The sequence below is a fragment of the Phyllostomus discolor genome, chromosome 6 (genome assembly GCF_004126475.2).
Source record: "Phyllostomus discolor isolate MPI-MPIP mPhyDis1 chromosome 6, mPhyDis1.pri.v3, whole genome shotgun sequence".
NCBI lineage: Eukaryota > Metazoa > Chordata > Mammalia > Chiroptera > Phyllostomidae > Phyllostomus > Phyllostomus discolor.
In genome coordinates this window covers 17,104,383-17,125,550 of record NC_040908.2, presented here as the reverse complement: position 1 = coordinate 17,125,550, position 21,168 = coordinate 17,104,383, and the positions used below count along the sequence as shown (strand labels likewise).

Sequence of the window (21,168 nt, the reverse complement as noted above, 5' to 3'; positions counted from 1 at the left end):
CACACCTCAAAGGAAAATTTTTAAAAAGAAAAATCACGACAATATAATGTCTCTTAGATATTATGTCAAAAGACATAAATTATTTTTATTTCCCTCTAGTTTTTGTATTCCCCCCTTTAAATTCTAATGCATGTCTTATACGACAGCAAAGACTTCTGACGTCTAACATCTGACTGAATCTGACTCTAACAAGGTGAAAATCAATAAGTCAGGCCACTCGGCGTGTAGCTTACCACGGGAAGCGTGAGCCAGGTCGCCACGAGGCGGTTGTTGATCCAGCGATACCAGGACGGGCTCACAGCCATCAAGGGTAAAAAGGGGCCGAGCATGAAAATGCTTCCAAAAAAGCTTCCCCAGAACAGAGTGAGTATGAAGTAAATCCCTTTCCATGACACCATGATTCTGAAAGATATAAAAAAAAGGTATATTTTATTAATACACATAACCGCCCAAGTTCAATTTCAGAATGATGCTTACATAACCTTTAATTATAGAGCTTGAATACCACAGAGGTGACCCTCCTACATGACTGACTGGTCTGACAAGTGGCCAGTGTGTTCAAAATTCATTTACTCAAATGGCCCCCCAAAATAAGCTGTCCAGTTTATGAAGCCTTTGTTTTCTGTCTATTAGTATTAACATAAACCTGTATATTTTCCTTTCCAGAATATTATCCAGCACAAAACCTTAAAATAGTCCAAAAATTTTTTATATCCTACTGTAACAAACAGACTTCACGGACTAAAAATGGCAGGACAGCTTCCTAAGGGTGACTACACCTAAAAGTCATGACAATCTTACAGCGCACTAAAAAAAGTTTTTAATCTAGAAATGTTAATTATTTACATTAGAATCTGAAAGTATGTATTTGGTCAATGAGTCTTAGACCGGCTCTTTAGGAGCTGGAAGGTTAAACAGAAGTTGGACTCTTCCTTCTCTTCCCTAAACTATTTGCCAGAGGGTTATAGGCAGCCAGCCGTATCTGCAGGTCCTACGTCTGTGAATGCAACTGTGGGCAGAAAATACCGGGGGAAAAAATGTTACTTTGTTGCTGAAGTACACCATGTAGTTAGGCCTGTGATGGTCATGTCTGTATCAAACAGGCACAGACTTCTTCTTCTTATCATTATTCCATTAACAATTCAGTGTTAATAACTATTCGCACAGCATTTACACTGTATTGGGCATTATAATCTGGAGATGACGAAATGTACAGAGAAGATGTGTGCAGATCACATGGAAACACTATGCTGGTGTATCTGAGGGGCTTGAGCATCCTTGGATCAGGGAGAACTAACACCCGGGGTACTGAGGGACGACTGTACTTTTGTGGAGCCTCAGGACCAGAAGAACACAATACTGATGTTTTAAAACGAACTACTGGAAACACAGTCTAAGATAAATAATCAGACGTTTGATTTTACAACCTAAACTGTATTAGAGCAAAAATATGGTTTACCTCATAAAAATAAAACTATTGGAAATATTAAACTATGAAAAAAATAATGATTAAGAGAATAAATCCTAAGAATTCTCATCACAAGGAAAAAGAACGAAAACAAAAACAGCCTGAAAATTTATATATTAAAAAAGGTATTCCAGCAATCAAGACCTCTGAATATTTAAAAAGAATCACAGCAGGAAACAAACAAAATTTCAAATGCCATGGTGCTTTAAATAATGTCAGACAAACAACAAAATAGACCAAATCCCTTAACAACACAGAATAATAAGCTTATCTGGGTAATAAGTATGTTATCAAATCTCAAAACCGTTCAAAGTGCAAACAGAATAAACACCTCACAAGAACTCCTTTCCTATCTGGAGCTGAGAAGCGAGGGGAGAGCGAGGGCGGAGACTCAGGCCTCTGGAAGGCTGCGGCCAAACCACGTGATCACACGGGGCCCAGAACTGGCGGTGCCCATGCACACCCTGGGCTGTGCTTCCTCTGGGGCCCAGGCCCTCCGCTTTGCATTGAAAGACATTGTATAGGCAGCTTCCCTCCAGTCTTTAGATTAACTTAAAACGTTTCTTAATAGGGAAAAAAACCTTCTAAATTCAGCACTCTCAACCCCTAATTCCTTTTATACCCTCCCCGCCCCGCCAAAAAAAATCCTGCACTGTGGCTACTATATTTGAAAACCTGTAACTATCCTTTTCTATCTCAGCTTGTTTCTGCCAATTGCTCATTAGCTGGTTCTATATTTAGATACCTCTGAACTCCCTGTGAGATGTAAGATGCACTTTGCAATGCATTCATAGATAACTCTCCCCCAGACCCCATCAAAGGCTCTGGCATGCTTCTTCCTCACCTACTAAACTATTCTGTATTTGATGTCATTACAAAAAAATATGTATGTTGGGAACCGCCTTGCCTGGTTTCAGAAGTGTTAACCCCCCATGGGGGGTTATCAGCCACGGCTAAGGCTGAGTGCAAGACCTTGGGACCATAAGCCACAAAGGAGACAAAGCTTATCTCCCTGGCAGGGGCGCCACCTCTGCCCCCTTTTACTTCATCCTGCTTGGTCCCAGGTGGATGAGTGGTTAGCCAATGATGGGTAAGATTCCTCAAAGGAGGGATGACCTAAGATAGGAACAGTCGTGAAGGGGGCCTCAGGGAAGGACTCAGGGGGCTAAAACAAAAGGGGGTGATGGACCCCCACCCCTCAGCTTTGACACAGCCTGAATCCTCATTCTGTCTGCAAGAAGTCTCCTCATCTCTTGGCTGTCTTACTTCCCCTGCCTGACTTAAGCCTGAAACAATGCCACAGGGCTGTGCAGCCCTGGGCAGGAATGATCAGGATCCCCGGGGCAATCAGGCCTAAGAAAGAATGCATAAAATCCTGTGAAAGCTGCTTTGCCAAGAATGCCCTCAACTTTCTGATAAGGGTCCAAGCATGAAATGAGTTTGTTTCCCAAAGTTTTATAGTCCTTTAGCTAACTGACCCTGACTCAGAATAAGCCCTCAGAGTTCTCTGTGTGTTACCAGTTGTTTGATCCTTACTGCCTGACACTGACTGATGAGCTTTACCTGTGTTCCTGTGCAGACTGAACCCAATAAAAGCCCACTGAGGAACAGGCTCCTGGTCCTCCTCCTCTGAGAGATCAGCCACCTTTCCCCCCCAAGCAGATCATGTCTTGGTAGACTTGTTCTCATCCGTGGCGGCTGGGGGTGGCTCTGTGGGTGGTGCCCCCCCCCCCCACATTTACACACACACACACACACACGAGCTGAGATATAATCTAATAAAATCTCTTCGTTTTATAATAATGAAGCTGAGGACCAGGAGATGACTTTCCTAAATCCACACAACAATGAGTAGCATCAAGTCTTTTCTGCCTTGTGCTTTTTCCTGCAAAGGGGCTGGGAGTCAGAGAATGGAGTCAACTTTAAACATATATTTAAACCGAGAATTAAAGGGATGTGTCCCATGACTATACTGGGATTACTCACATGAGGTCTAATCTAAAAGTATTTTCCATCCTATTCCCGTTTCTTCTCTAACCTCTCAATCACTCGCTCCTGATTCAGTGAACATACAATAAACATACCCACCGTGTACCAAGTACTGTGCCAGTCATCTGGGGGTGCAAGAGTGACTGACAGACACGCCAGCCTCTCACGAATCTAATGGTCCCTCCACCTCCTCCTTACGGACACCTCCCTGGCTCTGCATCTAACCTAGCCCTGCTCCATAATTTCTCCCAAGTCTCAAGGGTTTGATAGACAAACATGGTTGGAATTATGCTACACACTTATTTAGAGCAGCTAAACTTGTCTTAAAAACTGGCAATATCAAGTGCTGGCTAGGATGCAGAGCAGTCAGAACTCACACAGACATTGCTGGGGGCGGGGGAGATGCAAAGTAGTGTGGCCATTCTGGAAACAGTTTAGGCAGTTTCTTAAAATGTTAACCGTACATTTACCCAGCATTCCCACTGCTGAATATCCAGGACAAATGAAAACTTATGTGGAACCAAAACCCTACACACAACTGTTTATAGCTGCATTATCCACAATTGCCAAAAAATATGGAAAGAACCCAAATGCTGGTCGGGGGTGAATGGATGAACACATTGCAGTAAAGCCACGGAACAGAACGCTACGGACCATAGAGACAAAGCGCTGACACAGGCCACAGCTGGAGTGGCTCTCACACGCGTCAGGCTGCGTGAGGGAGGTCAGACTCAAACGGCGCGACTTCTCTTTCACCGTGTGATGTCATTCGGGTGACTTTCGGGGACCGGCGAAGCTGTAAGAGGGGGAACCAGACCAGCGGCTGCCGAGGGCCGGGGGTGAGCAGAGGTGTGACTGTGTGATCGCAGTGAAGTTACGAGACCACGTGCTTGTTGTAACTCACAGAATGTACAATTAAAACGTGATCTTTTTACCGTATGTAGATTAAAAAAGAAGTTTTAAAATTATGCTACGTGAGCTTTTAGAATACGCCAGGCACTGTTTCAGGTTTCATATATTTTCTGCGAGTGAACTTATCTGACGCTCGCAATAATCCCCCGCTGTATGTATTTTCGTTGCCCCACCTTTTCTATATAAGGTTATTGGGACACAAAGTGGTTAAGTGGCATCTCAAGATTAGTACAGCCAGTACAGAAATGGCAGAGCTGGGATCTGAATCCAAGAACTCGGCCTCCAAGTCCATGTTCAGCCTACAATGCTACACTATGCTTCTTTTTCAAGAATAGATTACTTCTGTACTCTATTAGACACGCACACTTTAAAACAACTGCCCTATAAAATAAGATGAATAATTCTAAACTAAATTTTTAATACCTCATGCAAAAAGTATTTCAAATTTTGGAAGTTCATAGGGACTTCGTGAAGAAACCTAATGCCTTTCTTGCGTGAACATCCCCGGCACCTAACGTAATGCAGGGCACACAAAAACTCGGGGGTTGTGGGGGGCGGGGGGGCTGAGGACGGGGGCTGCCAGCTTCTGCTGGGAAAAGAGTCTGGTTCCATAACTGGCAAATTAAACATCTCCTCTTTTAAATCTTTTAAAATTTAAAAAAAAAGGCTATATCACTGAGAAGTAATTACAATCACTGCAATTTCATACTATTGTGTATTCTTTGTATAATACTGACGGCATTCTCATTTAAAAAAAACCATTTGGAAAAGAAACAATCATAGTTTTGAAATGGCACATCCATTTTATTGCCAAAAACAGAGACACAGACACGGAACTCCTGGTCACCTTGAGATGCTATGCCCACACCTCAGTGTCACCCAAGAGCTGTTTCCCACAGCACCACCTTCCCCCCTTCAGGGAGTTAACAGGTTCTCTGACCCTCCTGGACCCCTGGCGCCCTGGCTCGCCGTGTGATTCTGACTCCGATGCTGGCCGATGCTGTCTAACCGTCTGTGGTTCAAATGCTCACACCACCCCACAGAGGCACAACAGAGTACAGGGACCAAAGCAGCCCCCCTGGACTTCTACTTGAGTTGCATATGTTATTCCTGAAGTGTGACAGCGTGGGGTACTCCTTGACCAGGGTAACTAGAATCCACTGGGAATACCTCCAGTTCCTTACTCAGGAAGGAAAACACATTGTACTTCATAAAATCTCAGTTATTTCATCACACAACAATTCCAATGTTAACCAGTATCGTTCTCACAGTCTAATGCCGAAGCTACGTATGCTAAGAAATTATTGTTAATTCAATGTGACACATGCCATAATAGAGGTGTAACAGAAGTACACAACAGGTATGAGAGTAGATCAAAGGAAGGCCAGGTGGACTCTGCTACAAGGGATTAAAGAAGGCAAAAGACTCTTGGAGGACAAGAGTTTGGAGGAGGGGAGAGAATACTCCAGGCGGTATCACGTGCAGAGTTGGAGAAATCTGGAACGCCAAGGCTGCAGCAGGGAGCTGGAACTCATCAGACGCTGGGGTGTACAGTCCACACCCGGAGCTGCAAGAGATCACGAGGACTCAAGTGCTAGGGACGGAGGGCACACACCCAGGACAGGATAGGGCGGGAAGGCACATGACTCACGTTTTGGGCACAAATGTTGAAAGTAATATGGTACACGTAAGCATGGACTCAATCAGCATACAGACTAGTTTTGAAAAGGGCCTTAAGAGCAGAGAGCTTCTCTGCCCTTTAAAACAGACAGCGCATGGGCACGTGGCAAAAACGCCAGCACTGACGGACGCTGGTACCACAGAGGGCTGCGAGGCCCGACCTGCTATGGCTCCGCCACTCAGCAGCCTGCTGACCTCGGCCCCGTCCCTGACCCCAGGCGCTTACAGATGAGGACGCTGGAAAAAACACCTCGCAGGCCTACCTTCTGACTACCTTTTAAGCACCTGCTATTTACATACTAGGCACGTTATGGAAAGCTCTTGATATTTATTCATTTAACACCTAAAAGGTCAACTACCCGTGAACAACCCAACAAAGGTCCGGGACATGTGAGTTATCTGTAATTTCACTGAAACTCAAGTTGAAAGCTGAACACTGCAAGGCTGGTGTCAAAAAACAAATCACGTCAGTGTTGGTGGAAGAGTGGCGAGCACAGCTGCCTTCCAGAAAACAAGTCACTTGGTAGTAATCTGGCCAACGGTCCAGCATCCGAACTCAATGGGCCTTCATTCTGTTCTGCTTACTTTACATGCACTCAGGGAGGGGGGAGTGATATACCACAGATTTGTAAATTTGAGCTTTTAGAAGGATCCCACCAACAGCTGCAGAGCCCCACCAGATACCCTGGCTGCAGTGAGCCCTTCCTTGCCTGTGGATTTCCAGGAGTCATTTACGCATGAACTTGCCCACTGCCTTCCCAGAAAAGGGTCCTGTCAACCCTCTGGGAAGCCGGGGTCAAACTATCACTCAGAAACTCTGTATTTGTAGGAGTCTTCATCTAATAGCAGCACTGTTAGATAGATAACGCTTACTTCTCAAGTTTTCAAGAAAAAGTATAAATAAGTCATCTAGGGATACACACATCTTATTTGGGAAAAGGACACACGGACTTTTATAGAAAAACAGTGAGTAGCAAAAGAACAGTACGTGTCATGGTAGGAAGACACAGGAGGCCTCTCAGGCACTGGGAATGCTCTCTTTCTTAAGGACACTTAAGAGTTCGCCAACAGTGACGTTTAAAGTATTCCATCCATGGCTGGGCTTAGACATTTTTGCCAATCTGCACACATGCCATGTTCCATATGCTGTTCTAACTATATGATACATTAGCAATGTTTTTAGTGATTACCATTCTTGGTAATAGGAAAGGAACAGAGCTTTTACTTTTTAATTCATATACTATTATATTACTTTAATTTTTATAAAGAATAAACATGCACTACTTTATAATTAAAATATTTTAATTATAAACTTTTTAAGAACACATTCATTAATCCAGGTGAGAGAGAATTACCTCTCTTTGTTTTAAGCCTAATTAAATACTTCGCCATAAAAAACAATCCTTGGGAATCAGTTGAGACATATATATATGAAACAAGTATTTTCCAAGTCTACTCCAAAGTAAATAAGCGACATGTTGATCTCGATTCAAATGCCAAAATCAAATACATATAATAAAAGTGTGAAAACTAATGTCAATTATTGCATATATGCACATGTAATAATAATAACCTTAATTAATCTTAAATAAGCATGCCCTTGGGTGAGGATAAGTAATAATAATTAAGATTATTAATATTTATCCTCACCCAAGGGCATGCTTATTGATTTTAAAGAGAGGAGAAGGGAGAGAGAGGGGGAAAGAAACATCAATGTGAAAGAAACACTGATCAGTTGCCTCTCATACACGCCCCAACCCAGGAACTGAACCCGCAACAAAGGCATGTGCCCCGACTGGCAATCCAGCAAGCCCATGACCTTTTGGTTTAGGGGGCAATGCTCCAACCAGCTGAGCCACACCGCCACACCTGTATATGAAATAATTATTGCAAAGTGGTCACTTAGCAATGAAAATAAAAATGCTTTAACATGTGGCTAAAACAATTAACCCTAATTATAGAGTACACAATGTGAAAGAATTTAACTGTGTTTGTTACTTAAAGAATTTAAGTGAAATGCTCTTTACACACTACTCTTGTAAGCTGGATGGATACTTCACACCCAGACACAATAACACTGATTTAGTTTTTACACAAACATTAGTGAAATATTTATGAGCTAATTAATTTCTTTCAAATTCGATATATTTTTAAATCCCTAAATGCATGTTAATTTGCACGACCTGATTCTGATGTGCATTTCTGCATTTTGCAGAATTCAGTAAGGTAAGCACATGGGTCTCACCTGAGGAAGTGTTATGCCTTATTTTCCAATGAGCACTGAATGAGTTTTCCCTTCAAGTCCCAAAAGACAGTGGCTCATAGATAAATTTAACATTCGATTCCAGAAGCAAAGATTATGGTCATTATTATCTTTCTCCTCTTACAATCTTTTTATTTGAATTCTTATTGGCATTATCATCTATGTCTTTCATTGCAAATCAGTCAAAATTCTTTTAGTAAACAGACTATTAATTTAAAATAAATGTAAAAGAATGCCACCATTAGGAATTGTATCATCTTTACTTATTTTACTAAATTTTTTTTAAAAGTCTCTTACCACAACAACAAAAAGTCTCTCCTAAAACATGTCAGAAATTTACTAAAAATTTCTGTTTTAGAATTTATGTAAGAAATATTCTGAAGACAAAAAGGTACACTCCTTTAATAAGTAAATCACTAAAAGAAGTAAAAAACTAAAATAAGCCAAAAAGCACTTAAAACACTTCTCCGCACCCACTAAGGATTTGTAAGACAGGCGGGGGAAGATGAAATGCTAATGTACAAAGTTTGCACTGGCACCTTTACCTGTCTGGGAAATGACACAAATGGGGACAGGAGAGGGACACAGTACACGGTTTCATGCTTCCTGAAGCAGCACGAGAGAATGATAGTTTCCCAAGTGCAAGAAGAAGGTACAAGGTAAGCTGGTATTCTGGTTAGACAGCACTAGACAAAATAAAACCACAGTTTACCAATTCTGATAAAACACAAGACAGTTAAAGAGCAGGAGGTTTGGTCTGACGGTTAAGGAGCAGATCAAACCTCAGATCTACCCAAAATTAAGCAAGGACTTTCAACAATCAACTGGATTTCAGTAAACAAGTTTGCTAACTGGCAGGGGAGGAGGAGGGAGCCCGCTCGGACAGTTCTTGGAAAGGTGTGAGGACATCAAGGGTTATACTGGGTCGGCCAAAAGTCTGTTTAGTTTCTTCTGTAAAATAAAAGACACATTTTTCATTTTCACTGATAACTCGACTGATTTGGATATTTTGAGTATTTCGCTATCTCCTGTTACTGGCTTCTGGTGGGTAGAGGCCAGGGGTGCTGCTAACCATCTTCCAGTGCATAAGACAGCCCCACGGCAAAGATTTGGCCGGAGTGTCAGTAGTGCCAAGGAACGTCTCAAACCATTTGGACACGTTCAATCAGTCACAGCACTTTCTCCACACACTGCACAAATCTTTTTTGTGTGTTTCAGTTACATTTTTACCTTTCTGGAAATAAAGTATAATATGCCAAAAATGTTGCATATCTTCTTCCATCTTCAATATTAACATGGCTACACCAAAATTCACCAATTTGATAAACTTTTTTTTAAATGCACATTGATATGACAGCTGTCACAATACAATCCAACAAAACTGTTTCAAATGAAGTTAAAGACAACTAAGCACTACTAGAGCCATCGTACAGAAAACCCCTGAACTTTTTGGCCAAGTCACTATAGTAAGACTAATCTCTTGAAATTTAGTGAGAGAAAAAATTATCTGTATAAATAGTCATAGTTTTCTAAACTGTGATGCAATTCTTAAAATATATTCAAAAGCTAATACATACAAGATGAGAGTATGTCCTGTATGATTCTATTTATCTAAAGTTCAAAAACAGAGAAGCTGATGTACAGTCAGAAGTCGGGGTAATGGTTGTCCCGGGAAGAGGGGAGGGGGCAGTGACTGGGAGGGGCACCAAGGGGCTTCGCGGGTCTTGGCGAGGCTCTGTGTGGACCTGGGCAGCGGTTACACACGGTGCAGTCCCTTCATGAAGAGTTGCCTAGCTGTGTACGTGTGATCTATGTGCTCTTCCATACACTCTTCTATATATATCAATAATATTTACAGAAAGTTATATATAGAATAATTTAAACTGGGTACTTTATAAGTAATCCAATTCAATATATGCAGTTTACAGGAAGAACATACAAATGGTCAATAAACAAAGAAATCTTCAACGTCACTATTTTCAGAAAATGTAAGTCGAAACAACAAAAACACCATTTTTTCTCTCAGACTGGCAAAAAAAGTCTCAAGTTTTTTCTTTGATATCCTAAAAATCATTTGTTGATGCCTTTGCCGTCACAGCTGGATGCAGTAAAACTTTATTTCAAGACAGTGCACTGATTAGAGCTATTGTAACTGTGAGCACGCCCACCACCACAAACTCCTGCCCAGTGTCCACCCTAGAGGAACACGCAACTGCAAGGATAAAGAGGTTTCGTTTCTGCATTGCCTGCAACAAAAAAATCAGCAACACAAATGTCTATTAACAGGGGAACGGCTGAGTAAACGGGTACATTCAACACTGGAAACACTATGCAGCGCCGGAAAGAATAAGGTCAAGCTCTATTTTCTAACAGTAACAGCTGTCCAAGACACACCACTAGGTAAAAAGAGTATAGCACCATTTTTGGAAGGGGAGAACCGCATCCCCTCCCCCCACCCAAAAAGCCCTATGCTATATGGTCCATACAGATAAATGTACATACACATAAACTGGTGTAGAAGGGTTCGCACCAATATTACTACTCCCACCTCTAAGAAGATGGAAGGGCTGTGACTACGGTTAGTGGTCAAAGAGGAACAGACCTCTCTGTAAGGTTTTAAAAAGAGAACATTTCATTTTACTCTTATATAGTCAAAAGGAAAGGGAGGGAGAAAAGAAGGAGGGGAAAAGAAGCTTAAGCAGAGCAAAAAATATCAGCTTGCCAATAATGCCAACTATGCCTATTTCCCCATTATCCCATGACCAGAGGTAGAATGATTAAATGTGGAGGCAGAAATGACCCATACCTTGTGGGCAAATTACTGTTTGTCATACTTCAAACTCAAAGTAAGTTCTTACAGAGTAAAAACATAAATTGAGATAGGGATGATAAAGTGCCCCAGGAAAACTAAAGCACACGGGCACCTCCAAGCATCCTTGGCCTAAAAACGGCCACTTAAAACCATCACCCAGTTTACTCGGGGGCATTTATCTCTGTTAACTGGAAGTTTAAGTTCAGGTTTTGCTTTCCCTTCATGAGACTCATAAGACAACCCCACAGGAATACACTGTATATAATCTCACAGGATCAACAATGTTCTAGCAAAGAAAGATAAAAAGTTATTTTAATTTTGTTTATTTTTAGAGAGAAGGGAAGAGAGGGAGAGAAACATCAATCATTTGCCTCTCGTGCGCACCCCGTTCGGGGACCAACACTGCGGCCCAGGCTGTACCTGACCACCCGGAGTCAAACCAGGGGCCTTGCGCTTCGTGGGATGACACCCAATCAACTGAGCCACACCAGTCTGGGCAATAAAAGTTGTTTTAAAAGCCAGCAAAAACAGAATGTTCATTTCAAACTATACCCATGTCTACTTTAGTCAAAAGCATGCTGATAAAAAGAGAGAAAAGGGAAACAGTTAAAATATCTGCCTAAATTTACCAAGTTATTTCAATCATTTCATCTAAACAGAAAATAACTACCAATTAGAGTCATTCCACAGGCCTTAAAAGCCCAGCGCTAACCATCTGCTGGCAAGGCACTACGAAGGGTGGCATGAGGCTCTCCCTCCCAGGGCACAGCTCCTAGGTGCAGAGAAGAACAAATCTGAAGAGAAGGGAGGGAAAGAGGGGGGCAGTACAAGAGTGTACAGATACCAAATTCATGCAAAATCAGTATGCGTAACAATCACGTTGTCATTCTTAGACGTCTAGAGCTGGAATTAAGATCACAGAAACAGACTCACAGATACAGAGAACATTCTGACAGTTGCCAGACAAGAGGGGAGGTTGGGAGAATGGACGAAAGGGGTGAAGGAGTTAAGTCATTCAAAGTGGTAGTTTCGGAACAGTCACGGGGATGTAAAGTACGCCATAGGGAATATGGTCAATAATACTGTATTAATTATGTATTATTGGGGCAATCACTTTGTAAGTTATGTAAACGTCTATGCACTGGGTTGTACACCCGAAACTAATATAATATTGTACGTCAACTGTAATTGAAAACTAAAACAATTATTTTAAAAAAAGATCACTGAGCTCTAAACACCTGTTGGTTAAACAGGTGACTCTCTTCACACCAGTGAAGAAAGTGGGGGACAGAGAAACTGAGGGACCTGACGGGTGCTGTCGGTGGCGAAGCCCATGGGGACACAGCGAGGCCAGGCCCGCCTACCTCCAGTTACCGGCTCAGCGCTCTGGGCTCAGTGCTCTTTCCATTAGGAAGGGTTCAGAGATGCTGAGACGCTCAGCTGAACCAGGCAGAGGAGTTCGGATGCCAACAAGGCCTGGCCCTGGAGGAAGAGCTACACTCAGAGAGGCCGGTCTCCTGACATCATGTACTCTTCACGGGACACACTGTCCCGTCATTGGTCAAAGTCTCAGGATTTTGGTTGGGTTTTGTTTCTTCCACATTGTTTCCAACAAATGAATTATTAACAGCAAGCATTTTTTTCATGAAAAGTCACCATTTTTTTTCTGCGTAAATGGCAAGCACATTCACTATATTTCAACAATTTCCTGTTATTACATAAGGTTTCCCTATAAGACATAAAAGTTAAAACCACATACACCCACACCAAGTGGAACATTACTACACAAAACCCTTTCAGAAAGACTGGTTTGTACAACTCTATTATCCCTCCTACCTGTTATTCAAGACCACCTTCCTTGTTCAGATTACTTACTATAGTCCTTCAAGTGTTAAATATACCATACAACCCAGCAATTCCACTCCTACATACATATACCTAAATTAAAAATGTATGTCCACACAAAAACATGTACACGAAATATTCATAGCAGCATAATTCATAATAGTCAGAAAGTGGAAACTACCCAAGTATTCTTCATTTGAAAACTGAATTTAAAAAGTGGTACAGCCATCAGTGGATGTCATTCAACGAAAAGGAATGAAGTAGCTGAGAGATGCTACAACACAGATGGACCGTGAAAACATTGTGTTAAGTGAAAGAAGCCAGTCACGAAAGTCCACACATTGTATGACCTCACTTACACGAAATGTCCAAAACAGGCAAATCGGCTGAGACGGAAAGTAGCTGAGTGGTTTCCTAGGGCTGGCGGCAGGTGGAAAGGGGGTGACTGCTCATGAGCATTGTTTGTTTGATGGTTTAAAAAAAAAAGTTCTAAATGTTGATGAAAGGATGCCCAGCTTAAGAAAAAGTCTTAGAAGAGTTTATTTGAACCAAACTGACAATTGCCGGGAAGCAAATTCTCAAGGGATTAAGGAAACGCTTAGGAGAATGGCAGTTTTACATCTTATTTTATACACCGTAACCGAAGGAGACCGAAGGGGGTTCCATCAAATCCGCTGGCGGCAGATGAGGGAGGCAGAAGAAAGCGAAGCGGGGAGCCCTCTGGGACCGAGGAAAGAGTAAAACAAAGACACACTTCTCTTACACTGGTGGTGGGTACGAGATGGTTAACATCACTCCACTCAGAGATGGTATGTGGGCAACGAGATTACAACCAGGGGTTCCGTGGTCTCTTGCTCTGACGGGAGGTTGTGCTCTGAGGGGTCTGGAAAAAAGGGGACTAGTGTGGCCTTCCAAAGGTATGTCTTAGATGCAAAAAGACCACAGACAGGCTCACTTAAAGACTGACCTTTGCCAAGGAAGCTACAGGCCCAGGACATGACCACCCACCATGACCTGCCTTTAGGTAGGAATCCTTCTGTTCAGACTGTCCTGTGGCAACACAGGCCTCCCCTGAGCTAGGCAGGTTTAGCGTGCGGTCCCTTTGCGGTCCACATAATGGCAGGTAATGGTGGTGGCTGCACAGCGGTGAACAGTCCAACACCCACCGCCTTGTGCACTTCAACTGGGTGAAGCGTATGTTATGTGATCACAGCTCCAAACAGTAAATTACCTAGTGGAGAGACCACGAAGACATGAACAGCTAACCCACGCTACCCTGGTGGTTACGAATACTGATGGAAAACAGAAATTAGACAGATAACTACCACTTCATAAGTTAGAAAAGAACAAACACAAGCAAAGCCAGGGAACCCGGGGTCCAAGCTGGGCAGAATGAATCACGGAACAGAGAAGAGACTAGACAGAAACACGTCTAATGTTACCAGTGGGGGCAGAGTAAACCAACAATGTTGTTTATGCTCCAAACAACAAGGAGCATAAAATGTGGGTTATACAATATAAATGCACTGGTAGGCTGTTTTCATATCTAAGAGTTAATATTCTAACACTGATAATTTTTCCCTAATATAAATTAATGGTACTCCCTGGAAGGTATAAAATACCACTGTTTAAGGGGGCATCTAACAAGTAATTTGACTGGGCAAGGAATAAAATGTCTTTCTTTCCATTTTATTTTACAGTTTGTCAAAATAACACAAATTGATCGCATTATTTCTAAATTCTATAATTATGTCATTACCTTTATAAGACTTTTTCAAGTTACAAATTAATATAAACTGAATGAAACCACCACCATTTTGTCAAATAGTCAACTATCATTTATAGTATTTTTTTAATGGGTACAAGCAAAATGAAGAAAATACATAAATCAGTTTCTTTTCTACAATCTAGTCTTCACACACAGCAAAGGGTAGTTTACCCACAGATGATTCATGGAATGTATTCAAGGGTTAATAAACCCACTAAAGTTGCATGCTGCATATATATAAAAATACACATCATTTATATGTATGTATGTATACATTTTTCTGCAGAGAGTCACCAACTTTTATCAGAGGAGTTTGTAACTCAAAGAAGGTTAAGACACTACTGCTTTTGAGAAACAACTATACGTGGCCTAAAATGGTCTTCTGTTGTAAAGGAATTCTGGAAATGTCCTTAACTCTCAAGAAATTATGTTGTGTAATTTTCATTTATGAAATACATTTATGAAGTATCTGGGCAATGAGACAGAAGCAAGGATAAATCATATACAGTCACTATTCTAGAAAAAAACTTTTTTTTTAAAAAAAGAAACTTTTAAGATTTTATTTATTTATTTTTAGAGAGGGAATGGAGGGGAAAAGAGAGAGAGAGAGAGAGAGAAACATCAAAGTGCGGTTGCTGGGGGCCGTGGCCTGCACACAGAGCATGTGCCCTGACTGGGAATCAAACCTGCGATGCTTTGGTTCACAGCCCGCGCTCAATCCACTGAGCTACGCCAGCCAGGGCTAGAAAAAAACTTTTAAGTTGAGAAGTGAAAAAACCCACAAATTATTGTAAGCAAAGGTAGAAATATTATAGGTTATAATATTACTTTATTTGTATTTATTTGACCTAGGCTTTGTCTTAAAATGTTTGAGATGTCTTTATTATTTAATATTTCATAATATGAATTAAATCAAATAATTTTTATTAAAATTGTTTCAGATTGAATCCATTAATATTGTTGGTATTCCACAGCATGGAATTCTGGGTGAAGGCCACAAATATATAAAAGTTATTTCTGACTTATTCTGAAAAACAATGACTGGGTTTTGGTTCATGTGTAAAAGTATATTTTGTACAAATAATAATATGGTTATTATCTGGAATATCTACTTTGCTATTAAAATATTACTTCTATGACCTTTCTCTTCCCTAAACTTATAAAAGTCAGAACAAATAACAGGTGGAGGGTGCCTCGAGAGCTCTCCCCAGGTGTTCTAGAGGGTTTTAGGTAGTGCGTTCTTGCCACTAATAAATAGAAACACAGGTGGGGAAATATGAATGCCAATAAAAATATTTCACTTGGTAACAGAAGCTCGTGAAGATTTAAGAATAGCAACTGATATCAATAGGACTTCTTAAAATTTTCTATAGAACTTACAAATGCAATTACTCTATTACAGGAACAAAAGAGGTAGTTTTTTTTCAGAACAGTATAATGCATAAATTACAAAACCTATCTCTAAAATCTTATTTTAAAATCACGCTGCCTATAAAATCACCTGTAATGGCAAGTTGGTTGAAGGGGCTTCAGAGATAACTTAATTCCACTGGCTTGCAAACCTTTCTGACATTCAATCCTTCCTTCGAAAACCTCACCAAGACATAGGGGCCCGCACTCTGAAGGACGGGGTGCAGGCTGCCCTGGGTTGGACTCACACACGCCATCACTGGATGTATTCTGACTGGCGAGTTTCTGTCTGTTTGTACATTTATAGCCATCAAATCACGCAGCGCAGAAACTCTTTTTACCAAGAATTCTCGTGCATACAACAAGAGCAGAGCAGCTCCGTTCACAGCTGTCCTCGGCCCGCAGACCTGACCTCCCACCCTGCCCTGGGCCCCTCTTCCCTCAGGGAGGCTGAGGAACATCAGCTGGAACCAGCGGCCCAGGCAAGCCCTTCACGGCCCAGACGACGCAGCAGAGGCCTAGGTTCACCGTTCCTTCCTGCTGACAGAATTCCGTGTAGACTGCCTGGGAGTTTGCTGGCTCTTCAGATGATGGTCACATAAAGTTAATCACAAATTCACATAATTTCATAAAAGGGGCCTCTGGGCAGGCCAGGGTTTCTCGTTATCAGTCTAGTCCATTCTGCCTCTCTTTCAGAGACTGCTAATACACGGGGGAGAGAGAGAAATACTATACAAAGTGCTTTACATAAAATACTCCTGATCTCACGACTCTGGAAGTAGGTGAAAGTGTACCCACTTTACAGCTGAATAAAGTGAGCTCAGAAACATTCAAACATGCCCAGGCTGTAACACTGGCAAGGTTGTGGCAAAGCTACGATTCAAACCTGCACTCTTGTGCTCTTTCCAATAAAACACATTACGTCTGGGTGGCACAGATGTCAGACTAAAAGAAAAAGGGGGAATCCGTGAGCCAGGCAGAGGAATCAAAACAGTATCAAAGTAGGACGTGCCCACTCACGTGAGCACCCTAAGTTAGCAGCACTGAACTGGGGTTATAAAGAGTGGGGTTGCCAACACATTAAGAAAAAAAAGAAATGAAATAACCTTAAGACCCACAAAGCAAAGCCAGGTTTACATTAATGAGGCATAGCTGCTGAAGGCGAAGAAAGTTTCATGAACACATATTCAGGAAGTTAATAAGGAGAAAAGGAATTGTTGCATTTAAGCAAAAGCATAAAGTCCAAAAAGAAAAGAAAAAGACTACAAAGTCAGAAGGCTGCCACCAAAGAGTAAATTACACTCTTCTTTAAAATAAAAAATTTACCAAAAAATGTCTTTCGGCTGTTTAACAAAACACCACAAAAGTATTAGTTCATAGTGCAAAGCCTGCCATTTAAATACACAAAAGTTCAGTTTTTCTCTAAAACATCATTGACCTTGATTACCTGGAATGTTGGTGAAAAAAGAATTCGGTGTATATGTATGCTAAATCAAAAGCATCAAAGTTAAGTTCCCAGAGAATTCCACCTAACTGATAAACTTCAAAGCAGCATTCCAGAAGTTACAGGGGACAGTGCTCCTCCAAGGAGCCCCACAGTGCAGGTCAGAAGAAACAACAGGAACTGGCGCTGGAGCACCTCGGATGGCTCTCCGCTCCAGGCACCTCTGGAAACACCAGAATACTGGGGAGGGCTGAGACGGCAACACGAACACAGCGCTCCTCCCCTGAGTCCATTGTAACGCATTCTGGAAATAATACTTTTACCTTCAACACAAGCACACATGGCCAATTATAAAATTCTCATGGAACCTATAATCCACAGGGGAATTGAGTACTCAAATGTGTACACAGTTATAGTAAAGGCTATTAAAGAATACAATAAAGGCTGTGTGCTCTTCTAAAAAGGCCAGACAAGTCCTCCTTGACTAAGTAAAGTAGTGAAGCTACAACAGAAAACTTTTGTATTGGTTTTGACTTTTTGGTTGTGCGTGTACTTGGGGATGGAGCAGGCGGAGATGGGGGCCAAGCAGGTGCAGGCAGGTGCTGGGGAAAGGACAGGACGTGTGCCATCCCACGTCTCCAAGGCAGGAAGGTGTCTGCCAGGTTCAGGAAATGAAGTCAGGCTCAGATTAGAGTTTTCATTAGAACAACATACCTACGTATACACTGCAACTACGATGTCAGATGGGTACGAGGCTCATCAGGGTAATCACTTCGTAAGTTATCTAATGTCTAATCACTATGTTGTACACCTGAAATATCAATTATAATTGAAAAACAAATTTAAAATACATAAATTAGTAATAATAATCATATACAGACTGCAGGGTATTAAAATAGGACCATATTCTCTTTACAATCTTGGAGAGGGAGAATGCCAGGCTTTCGGTTAACACAAGTCCATTGAATTTGCAATATCACACAGTACAATACACCACTTTCCTTTGCACTCCATCATTGGACGCTGTGACTACCTGTGAGAAAGAAAAGGTGGGAATTTTACAGATGAAGGAACGAGTTTAAGCCCAAGGTCAATAAAGCCAGCACATGGGAGCTCTGGAGGCAGCTATGAACCTATAGGATGCCTCCAGAGTTATTACATGTGTCCACGCATCTACCACCTACACATTAGCCAGCAGAAAGACCCTGAGTAATCCTGTTCACTTCCTGGGAGGCCCGTGAGTGCCAAAGGTTGAAGATACAGTGGTGCTGTCACTGCATCACACACAGAGCCTCCCTTAGCCAACAGATTAATTCAGAAAAAGTAGCCCCAATACATGATCTGTATCTCCACAGGAAGCAACAAGTCAGAATACCTCATTTGAAAACAAGAAATGTTGTCGCACAGTTCTTTAGGAAAACCATGAAACACGTTAAGTTTTGTGCCTACTGATGGCTCACACACCACCCCTGGACTCACCCCCCCTACCCCCCCAGTTCATCCCCTCTTACAAAGAGGGGCTTCAGAAGCACTAACAAGAGCAGCACAGCAGGTCTCAGAACCTGGGTTCCCTGTTCAAACTCTACTACTAACTGCACCTGTGTAATTCTGAGAAGGTATTAATCCCAAGGCCAGTAGTCCAGCACCCCTCCTCTGCCCTTTCCCCCACCCCTTCCTTCTTTACCCATGAAATGGGAAAACCGGGTCTGGATCGTGGTTGTCCATGGAATGGCACTCCCCAACAAGCAAGTCAGAAACGTGTTGTTCTTTGTTTTCTGTCTTCTAGCACACTCAGGCCTCATATTGCATTTTATCTTCCTTTATATTGCAGTCTGGGAATTACATCGACTTATTGTAATTATGTGAGTAAAAAAATCATTAACTGTCCTGGCTGGTGTGGTTCAGTGGATTGAGTGTTGGCCTAGGAACCAAAGGGTAACTGGTTTGATTCCCAGTCAGGGCGCATGCCTGGGTTGCAAGCCAGGTTGCCAGTAGAGGGAGTACAAGAGGCAGCCACACACTGATGTTTCCCTCCCTCTTTTTCTCTCTCCCTTCCTCTCTCTCTAAAAATAAATATCTTTTAAAAAAATTCATTAACTGTGAATTTCATTCCAGGACACTATAATTTACTGATTCTATTAATATTCTGAACACTAATAATGAATGATAAAGTCAGTGTACATTATGATTTGTGGGCAAGAACAAAAAATACTAAATCTGTCTCTGCGCTTGATTAAATAATTAAATTTGTAGAATAGCAATTCCATCCCATTATCTAGGACATTATTTATTGCAATACTGTGTACTTTACTATTAAGAAAAAGAAAAAAAAAAGGTTTAAAAAATCACTATTACTTTACTTTTAAGAAAAAGAGAAAATGGTAAAAAAAAAAAAAAAAGAAAGAAAATCAACTTAGGGATACAAGTTCAAGAGGAACCCCTGCCCTGGCCAGGTGGCTTAGTTGGGTGGAGTGTCATCCCGTACACCAAAAGGATGCGGGTTCAATCCCCAGTCAGGGCTTGTACAGAAGGCAACCCATCAATGTTTCTCTCTAACATCGATGTTTCTCTTTCTCCCTTCCTCTCTCCAAAATCAATAAGTATGTCCTCAGGTGAGGATTAAAAAAAGAAAAAAAAAAAAGGAAGCCCTGAGTTTCGCAAAAATTCAGCCCATATGTCCCAATTATCAATTTAAAAAGTATTTTATGAAATGGACATAATGTGAAATGAATCCTGAAATATCAAAATAAAGCTACATAGATTCAGTATATTCCCCTCCTCCCCAAAACAGAGAAATTGTGATACATTCCAAATGACATCTATCAAAAATTATTAAAACAGAAAGTGATGCTTTAAGGATCAACCTTCCCACTGCCGGAAGCCTGGGGGCAGGAGGGAGGGAGGGAGGAAGAGATCCAGATAGCACGGGGCCATGATGTTCATCGACCCTGCCCCTGTGAAACTTCCTGTAAACCATAGTTTTTACAAAACATATTTTTTAAAAATCGACAGACTATCTACTATGGGCCATGCCACTCACACATGTATAGAGACATACACACATGTGCAGGTGTGTTTATATTTTTACGCATGATCTCATGTGACTGCCATAACAACTCATCAAGGTAGAGTTTACTGTCCACTTTTTCTCATGAAGCACAGGAGGTTAAAAGACATTAACTGACAGAGATTTCCAGACATCAGGACCTTGTGCAACAAAAGCCTTTCGAAAATAAGCCTAAAGCTCTAAGTCAGAAGAAATAAGTTATCAAAGATTACACAAAGCTGCCTCCATAAAATAACCAGTTAAGCTTTATCCATGACCTAATTTTATTTATGCAACTATTTTGTGTTAGCTACCTGGTGCCTCTATACGCTAAGTACTTCCACACACATTATCTTATTGGATATTTCTCATAGTTTATCTTAGTTGATATATTTGATAAGATATTTATCTTTTGCTAGCCTCCACTAATCCAACCATAAGGAAGGAGAGGAAAACAGCCTAGTGGTCGTGTTACAGGGTGCAGCCAAGAGGGGGACCCCAAATAGGCATTTGAAATGGGGTCCAGAACTC

At 41.5% G+C, this 21,168-nt stretch overlaps 1 protein-coding gene across 3 annotated transcripts in view; it reads right to left on the bottom strand.

Annotated features, from left to right (window-relative positions):
• LCLAT1 (lysocardiolipin acyltransferase 1) overlaps positions 1-21,168 on the bottom strand; it is a 150,585-nt gene that overhangs the window by 90,306 nt on the left and 39,111 nt on the right. For all 3 annotated transcript variants that reach the window (XM_028517438.2, XM_036027799.1, XM_036027798.1), the window contains exon 2: positions 234-402. In XM_028517438.2, the coding sequence (XP_028373239.1) occupies positions 234-398 (165 nt within the window). In that variant the 5' untranslated portion in view covers positions 399-402. The remainder of the gene's footprint in view (positions 1-233; positions 403-21,168) is intronic.